The 9435-nt window shown below is 37.6% G+C and overlaps 1 protein-coding gene across 1 annotated transcript; it reads left to right on the top strand.

Annotated features, from left to right (window-relative positions):
* Positions 1-1487: 1487 nt before the first annotated feature.
* Positions 1488-8574, top strand: LOC140935323 (mitochondrial coenzyme A transporter SLC25A42-like). Its single transcript, XM_073384875.1, has 5 exons — positions 1488-1875; positions 2610-2635; positions 5187-5347; positions 5901-6017; positions 7048-8574. The coding sequence occupies exons 1-5, from the start codon at positions 1611-1613 to the stop codon at positions 7532-7534; spliced, it is 1056 nt and encodes a 351-aa protein (XP_073240976.1). The 5' UTR covers positions 1488-1610; the 3' UTR covers positions 7535-8574.
* Positions 8575-9435: the final 861 nt, after the last annotated feature.

The following is a 9435-nucleotide window of genomic DNA, read 5'->3' as shown; positions in this document are numbered from 1 at the left end:
GAAATTATGGGATTTGTCAGGATATTCTGAAAGAACAATGTCCAAGAGGCCTACTTTCCAAAAATGAGCATTTCGGGGCAAATTGTCTCTGAGATCATAGCCGTTATACTCAGAAAACTCCATACAAACCCTTCTAATTTTTTTAGAAGGGTTTGTATCGAGTTTTGTAAGCATAACTGGGCTACGATCTCAGAGACAATTTGCCCCCAAATGCTCATTTTTGGCAAGAAGGCCTCTTGGACATTGTTCTTTCAAAATATCCTGACAAATCCCATAATTTCAGAAATTTCATTTTTATGAAGTCACACTTTAGTACTCTATGCCTATGCTCGCCGATGCTCATATTTCGAGCTTGGGCTACCTGTGGTGCAACATTACATTTAGGACCGAGACGTTTACACGGGTGGCCATGTAAAGGATTTGCGACGCTCCGGAATGTCCCAAAGTTGCGCTCACGAAGTAGCATGAGCCGTCAGATCAAACGCTGATCTAATGTGTTTTGTCACGTGAATATATCGTGCATTGGTGGGTTTCTTGCAGGAAATGGAAGAAAAGGGACAAAAATAATCGTTTGGTTCAACTGAAAATGATTGAAACGACAAAATGGTTTAAAATGGAGCAAGTGGTGAAAATTTCTTGGTTTGCTGCTATCTTGACTTCAGGTTTTTTTTTATTTAAACGGTGGCCACATAGCAAACAAAGTCAAAGAATCATTATTTTCCTGTACAATGAATTTCATACGCACGTACCTAGCGACAGACGGCAAAATATCGTGAAATAATGAAATCATTATCTAATATTTCAGGAGATATGTCAGTTTTCCCGTAGTGGCTGCTGGATGTGATTGGCGAGAGGCGTTTGCCGCAGGATCCCCTTAGCTTTCACAGCGGTCAAACGAGTGAAATTTGCAAAAGTTAAGCGAAATACTTCAAAGTTAAGGTTGCTACTTTCACTATCGAAAGTTTAGGGTATTACCAACATCCTGTTAGTTTACTAAACTTTTTAAAAGTTTATTAAACAAGTTCTAAGTGATTGAAAATCGATGCTGACGTTATTATCGGCGCCATTTTCAAACATGATTATCTTTTAGCGAGAAGCGTTTTCAGCGAAAAAAGCTCAAAATTTTGAGAAAAAAGGAAAGATAGTTATGTTGACTAACTGATTTATACATCTTTGCCATTTTTCTCTAACTGGTAAATGAAATCCCAGCAATAAAAAACAAAAATAACGATTTAGACGTTTGACCGCGGTGGTCCCTTAGCTTGGCCTCGTTCTAGCTCATTCTCTCTTGTTTCTAGTCAACAACATTTACTCATGCTAAATTGCTTTTTTGTTTTGGTTTTGTGGTGTTGCTACTGTTGTTGTTTTATGATCGACCGTAGGCAGGATCTCCTTGATTCTCCTACAATGACGTCAACAATCGGGATGAACAAAAGATGACGTAGCGTTTTAATGCTTGAGTTGTTTAGTGACGTTGATTAGTTTCCAGCTCGCCGCGGTTAAACGTGCAGTTGTGCAACATGGCGGATTTGTGGCGAAGCATGAATTTTCTCTAGACTCGCTTTTAAGTAACGTCCAGAAGAATTAATGGATGTAATTTCTCTAGATTCATGTTTTATGCGAAGCAAATGGTTAAAGTAAAAGAGAAAGATTTGATTCTTCATGGAGACGTCGAACAACATGGTCAGATAACACAGGGTGAATGGTACTTAAGAAGTCATAGGAGAGAAGTTTACGATGACTCGTTAAATCAGGACGAAAACATACGGAAAGAATTTAAAGAAGTAATCAGCTCCCTGAGTGCTGGAGCAGTCGCTGGAGCTGTTGCAAAGACGACAATCGCGCCTTTGGATCGAACGAAGATCATCTTTCAAAGTAAGTTCGACAGATGACTCACTTGTTCGAGCATGAGAACCAATCGGCGATTATTGACTTATTAAAACTATAAAGCTTTGGTTATTACTATTATGGCTTTTCCCTGCATTATTTACATTGAAGCCCATACATTTTTTCATTTTTTTTCGGTTGTATATACTTTCAATTCATGTGAAAAATTTGAAAGGTGTATAACAAATATATATTGATTAGCACGTCTTGGGTTTAGCGTTGTTGTACACGTGCATTTTGGGACCAGTGTGAATGCTTGTTACGCCTGGACCAAAACGGATAGGAGTTGACAAAAATTTAAAAAAAATCTTGAGCATATGAAAGTCAGTGAGGCTAAATAACGACGTTTGAAGTTCTGTTTTTTCCAAACATCCTAATGAAATCTCAAATGAAGAATCAGTCTCTAAGCTAGAGTGTGATCTTGATTGTGTGTCGGAGATTGATTTTAAACTCTCACCGGCTTTTGTTGTTATTTGGGTCAAACTTAAAGGGTTTGCTAGCGCCTTGTGGAAGCTAAAGCCATTTTCGAAAATTTCTGTCATTACTCACAGAAAAAATAGTAATATTTGTGGAGTAATAAATCATTATATTTTGTCTTATTTCTTTTTCAACTCTTATTATTGTTCAGTACAATGTCAAATGACCCCTAGCTTTCTCCTCATCTTCATGTCAAACCCTCTGATGCCTGCAATTATTGTGACAGTTATTTTCTTCTTTTCTAGCCTCCAACAGACAGTTCTCAGTAAAGGTGAGCCAGTAAGAAATATAAAAGCAACACAAATACAGAGATGCCAACAACCACCCCCTCCCCACTTCGACCCTGACCCCCCAATAAGCACAGTTAGATCCAGTCTCTAATTTATCACATGGGAATGGCTTAGGACATTACATGAAGTCTTACATGAGGCACAGACCATCCAAATTCCCTTTTATTATGGCAATGGAAATAATCTTTGTCAGTGATGAAGTACGTGTACATGCAAAAATGCCCCAGTAACAAACTATGAATAAAAGAATTTGAATTTTGGCAGAAAATGGGATAAATTCCAAATTAAAGCACAGAAAAGCTAATAAATCAATTTTTTGTGGGAGATTGGAGACCGGACGATTAATGTTGTTTCCAGGAGACTCCCACATAATCTGGGAGAGTTGGCATATATGCAAATGTAAGAGTGAATTTTACATCATTAAGTTCTGAGGGCATCAGATCTTCTTGACCAAATAATAGACAGCTACTTTTGCTCACCATAGTATGGTAATGTGATTTGTGTAACTTCTTCTTCAAAAGTTGATGGACATTGTACTTGATAGCTTCACAGAAGTTAATCTTTCTAGAAATAAAAATTAAATCTTTATCATAATAAATAACAAATATAATATTGGGGAAGGAATGCAACCAGTAACAATGTGTATTCTGCTAAAACTTAATAATAATACAACTCTAGGAAAGTGATCATTGTTGTTGTAATAAAGTTCGTATGTAACAGGCACTCCGATTGGTTAGAAAGCATGCTTTATGAGAGTATAAAAATGGAGCTACGTGTAAAGCTGTCACATCATCTGCCATTATATGTAGTTCATTTTGAAATTACAAGAAAAGTGACGTGTGGGGAATTTAATGAATTCTTCATGAGGGGGACATTGAGGAGTACCCAATACCACAAAACCGTAAGAAAAACTGGCAAACACTAAATTACTGTGTCAAAAATCGACGAAATACTGATATCACATTTGTGATCGGTCACACTTATAACAGTTAACCCATTCGCCCCTGAGCTGCCTGTAACCGCCCATGCGGATCCATGTCCCTTCTATCGCTTGTGACATTATCAGTTTTAATGGTCAAAGACAATTTTGTCCACTAACGTGTGCAGAGTGAAGGGATCTTCCAAACCACACCAGAATGAGCACAATTCAGTCAAGGACACTGGAGAAAAAGGCAAAAAACAATATAGCGTTGACCCGAAAATTACCATGAAAATGTTGTTCCACTACCCACCTATCTTTCCTTTCAGCTAATCCTAAGATCCTAAAAGCTTTCCTAAAAACTTTTCCCAACAAAATGAAGCCTACCAAATGCCCAGCAAAAGAAAACAAAAATGAGGCAAGAAAAGTAAAAAAAGAGGGGAGGAGAGAAAGTGAAAAGTAAAATTGAAGACCTGCTGAAATTTTGCTTTCTGCGCATACCTGAACTTCGCAAGCTAGTATTTTGCTTCTGGGTCAGAAGGCTGCGAAGTGTATGACAGGGTTGTCAGTAAGAGCCAGGGGCCAGGGATTTTCCCTGGCTACTAAGAGAATGGCCCGTGGCTTCTTTTATTGGAAAATAGAAGAAAAAAAACCAAAAGAAATCCCTAGCCGTTTGATTCCGTGCCTGCTTGTTGTATTCACCTGGCAACTTGAAATCTTAGTGACAACCCTGGTACGACGTGCAAATGGCTTTGTGTTATGTTTTGGCTCTTTATAGCATGACAGTGACTAGAAAACCACTCGACTAGGCTGCTTCAAAACACATTTTTCGGCAAAATCTGTAGGGGCGAATGGGTTAAAGTTTTATCTATCTTGTGTGTTTGTTTTCCCCAAGCATGTACCAGAAATTAACCTCACCCATAATTCAAGAAAACATGAGAAGACTTTGAATTTGTCGGTAAAAACAGATTGAAAAGCCTGGTCACTGGATGCAACAGCAGTTCCAATGTAGATTAACTTTCAGAAATTATGTAATCATTTACCATTATGTCTGACACCTTAAAAATATTAACTCTTATTGACCTGTATAGCTTACTGTGTTTTATGTTGCTTATTGTATTGACCTGTGTTAGACAGCACAGTGCAAATAAACAGTAGTGCAATACCATCAAGGATCTTCTTTTACCGAATACTGTCAGCCAAAAGGTTGAAAAACTGCATACTGCAAGGCTAGATGATACCGGAGTACCTCACATTAAATTGAAAATTACCAAAATACCAGTTGAAAAAAGCTCAATACCATAAAGCCCCATGTCCCCCTACTTTATCATGAAATAAATAAAGAAGCCTTGACTGTGCTCTGCTCTGTTGTAAAGCCCTTAGGAAGCAGCTAGAGTACTCAAGAAGTAGGGACAAACACTTGACTACTTCTCATGTTTCCACAACATTTCTTTCATGCTCTAGCCACCCCCTGCAGGCTTTACAACAAAACAGAGCACAGTCAAGGCTTCTTCATTTGTGAAATGTAATTCATATTTTTGTTGTTGTTGTTGTTGTTTAACTGCCATACTCTTAAGTTCTAATGCTTATTTCACATCTGCTTTCTTATTAAGGGAGCTGTTAGTGTCTTAAGACAAACTCTTGTAGAGAATGGATTTCTTGGCCTCTTCCGAGGAAACAGTGCAACAATGGCACGTATCATTCCATATGCTTCATTACAGTTCACTGCACATGAGCAGTACAAATTGCTTTTGAGAACAGACAGTAAGAAAGGGTGGGTAGATTTGTTATATTTTGTATACTACATACTTGTACATGTACCTTAATCAGGGATACTCAGCCAAAGAAAAGAAAGGAAAGAAAGTCTAGTTGAAATGGAGGGAGGGTTGGGGGAGATCTATGCACTTCCTGATATGTTGCAACAGAAGAATATGGTAGTGTTTGTCTTTTGGCCAGATGAAAACCAGAAAAAAAAAACAGAAAACCAGAAAACCACTCAATGAGATTGAGTGTAGCTTCAACCCACATCTTTTCACAAAATCTCTTCTGCAGCACTAAATTTGTTGCATTTTTAGAAATCCCTTTTCGTTTGGCACACGTTGGGATACTTTTCATCTTGTGCAAATTTTACGATCATTTAAATTTATGTGACTAGTGGTACCAAGGTCTCAGTCAAAAGGATGTCCAGGCCTCAACCAGATTATCTGATGCAGATATCTATTGTAGCATAGGAGCCAGGCTACTATCTTGTTAACATGACATTGTTATGAATGGCTTGAGGCACTCAAAATTTTGACTGATTGCCTGATGCGCTTTTTGTATTTCAGGCCATTACCTCCTGTGCGCCGATTTTTAGCAGGATCTATGGCTGGGATAACTGCTGCATTGTTTACATATCCTCTTGATTTGATCCGTGCCAGATTAGCCATCACACAGAAAAACAGGTAATATTTTATGCAAGGTGTAACAAAATCAGGATCCACCTGCCCCAGTGGTTTTGGCTTGTGGACTAGTTAGGTTATCAATCTTACTTTTCTGTGAACAAGGTAATCTTTAGAAAGTAATTTTGTCTACAGGGTTCTTATAGTTTACAGTTAGGTATTTGCGAGAGTAAAACTGATCGCTGTTCATAAAAGCAACTTACATTATCTACCAGTTAGAAATGGACTTTTACAGTGAAGGGAAACAAGATACTCTTTCACTTAACGTGGACTCATCTGAATTTTCCACAATGGTTTTCACCTTTAGGGAAAGACGAATCATAATAATAATAATCTTAAATCAACACGAGATCAAGGTAAAAAAAGGTAATGGGGCAAATAAGCCAAGAAGGCCCACACCTTTTTGTGGAATAAAGTTTCCAGTTGCACCTCCCCGTCTCATGGGATGTTAGTTCATTGTAGAGTACCCAGCGGGTGTTTAAGCAGTACCTTTTTAGGTGTATATGTTGTGGTTCAATTTTATCCTTGGTTTAATTTTTATTTTCTTTTGTTTTAAGCTCATTATCATATATTACCATACCCAAAAACAAAAGAAAATAAAAATTAAACCAAGGATAAAATTGAACCACAACATATACCGTTGGGTGGAATGTTACAAAGGAAAGTGCAATCATAAACATGAGGTCAAGGTAAAAGAAAAAGGTAAAAGCCAAGGAAGCCCACATGGCCAGAGCTTAACTTGGTTCCTCTAGCATGAAGTACCTTGAAGTCTTGTTAACTCCCACCTTCCCCCGGGTGGAATGTTACTTCCTTGTGGAATTACTCAAGGGGTGTGTCACCCATAACTATTATACTCTTGGGTGGAAAGTGACAAAGTGAAGAAGAGTTTTTTGTTAAATAAGGCCAACAATGCAATAGCAAGCTTTGATTTCAAAACTACAAATGTAAAGTTTGAGTTGTTAATCGCTTTGCTGCCATGACTCCACCATATTTGACAGCCTTCTATTAATTCAGAACATGTCTTTGTGTTTAGGTACAAAGGACTTATGAATATTATAACCAAAATCTACATAGAAGAAGGAATCATAGCATACTACAAAGGACTACTTCCCACTGTCTTAGGAATTATGCCCTATGCAGGAATAAGCTTCTTCACATACGAAACACTAAAGAAGCTCTATTATGACCACTTTCAAGACTCTCGGCAATTAAATCCTTTACACAGACTTTCCTTTGGTGCCTGTGCAGGACTTTTTGGCCAGTGCGCCACATACCCATTAGACATAATTCGCCGGCGAATGCAGACAAATGGAATTTTGGGACCTCCGAGGCCGGAGTATCGTAAAATGTGGACCACAGCAAAGTATGTGTATACCACTGAAGGATTAAGGAAGGGCCTTTACAAGGGTCTTAGTATGAATTGGGTAAAAGGACCTATTGCTGTTGGAGTTAGTTTTACTACTTTCGATTTGTTGCATGGCTTCTTCCAGAGACGTTTTATCCAAACCACTGATGAGTGAGAAGAAGCGGAATGCTTTACATGGAATATATCATTGTACCATGGATCTCGAATATAATGATGATTATTTAACATCTGAAAACAATGTTTGAACGGAATTCATCTTGCCTCGTAGTTGGCGTCACAGTAAAAAACAAGAACAATTTTGGAACAAGTCATTTGCTTCAAGAGATCTTATGAAGCCTTGCTACCTTGCTCCTCCTCAAAGAACGATGCAATTGTGACAATTAAAATCAATTAGGCAACATTGTTTATTTGCAAAGTTAATTTGTTTTCCTCGAAAATGTTGACTATTTTGCATCTTGTCTTTCTTGATGTTCAATTAATTCCTCTTTTCAATCAATTTTTGCCAAGCTACAAATATGTACGTGTAGTAAACGTTTTATAAACATTTTTTTAGGCAAAACAGTGCAGCATTTAACAAGACAACATTAAGGAGTCAAGTTAAGTTTGTTGTCTGCCATTTTGTCAGAGGGCAGTAATAACTCCAATCACCAATGACAATCACACAGATCCCTTTGAGAAGTTGAGAAATCAGACTGTTATCCCCGTAGTGATTTGCACTGTCTGTGATTTCAGCCTGGGTCATTCGACTTGCCAGGGACTCTTCTGATAGCCTGTTTTACGCGTTCGGATAGTAGAGCGCGGAAGAAAAAAAAGGGGGGGAGTTTAGAGGGGGAAAGGGGGAGGGAACCGCTATCGGCCGCGCTTGGCGAGAAGAACGGCTGAGCCACTCCAAATTGAAATATGCGTTCCTGATTGATTCACACCCCGAACTTTTCATTCACTTAATTCAATGTATTAGGTTCGGCTCATGAATAGTTCGGCGTCTGAACCGGACCTAAGTACACGTAGAGTCGAACATTCTAAGATTCAAGTATTTCCTTCGGCTTAACGCTCGCGGGTGAAATATTTAGAGGATATCTTAAGAGGTCGAAAAGCCACACGTATTTGAAACTTAGACTGATGAATTTGATATCTTTTTCAATAAATAAGCCAACGTATTTAATACCTTTATTAAATATAAGATTCGGATTTCAATTCCAGTTGAAGTGTGCGATTATCTTTATCCTCTATTTAAACTGGACTTCCCTTCTTTAAATTGTTCTCTGGAAGAATAATCGAGAAGATGGGAAGAATATGTTTCTTGATGAAAACCGAGACAGGATTGTATCTCCATTTTCAATTTTTTTTATTCATAAAAAGCAAGAACGGATATCTTCGTTTCCATTCAAATCTTAGAATATCAGAAGAAAAAAATGTTGCACCTGAAAGAAGATGTTAGAGGAAGATCCGAAGTTTACTTTTCAATCATGGGAATTCAAACAGCATAGAAATTGTAACAACTGTTTATATAAACTTCAGACTTTACCTAACGAGCTAATTCGTTACTGTTTGCTCCAACAACAGATGTCTTATTATAGTTAGTAAAAAGGTCCGTCAAGCTATATACGCTTTCATTCAACTTTAAGATTTCATTTGACGAAGTTTGTCATAGAGGACTTAACCATTAGAGTAGACAATTTACATTGTAAAAAGGTTCTTATTCACAGATCTTGTTCACAAGAGAAAAAACAACCGTTTGTTGACCAGCTCTAAGGATCATAATGGGACCCATATTCATGGCTCTTACCTGCTTGCAACATGTTAAATATGCAACAATTACTGTTAGTTTTGCAAGAACCAAAGATAAACTGAATTAGATTACACGTCATAAGGAGAAGATTTTTCCTCAGCTTGTTTTTCTGTTTCATTTTTATATAAGATATGGTAAAGCCACTTTAAGTCAGTGAATTCTATTTAAAACATAAATTAACAAATCGACAAAAAAGAGAACAAGTAAATAAATAAATTAAAGTAGAATGTACTAAATGGGCAAATACAGACTCAGATTGCCTTTGC

Source organism: Porites lutea, chromosome 4 (genome assembly GCF_958299795.1).
Source record: "Porites lutea chromosome 4, jaPorLute2.1, whole genome shotgun sequence".
Lineage (NCBI taxonomy): Eukaryota > Metazoa > Cnidaria > Anthozoa > Scleractinia > Poritidae > Porites > Porites lutea.
Note: the sequence above shows the minus strand (reverse complement) of the source record. Positions and strands in the feature narration are given on the sequence as shown.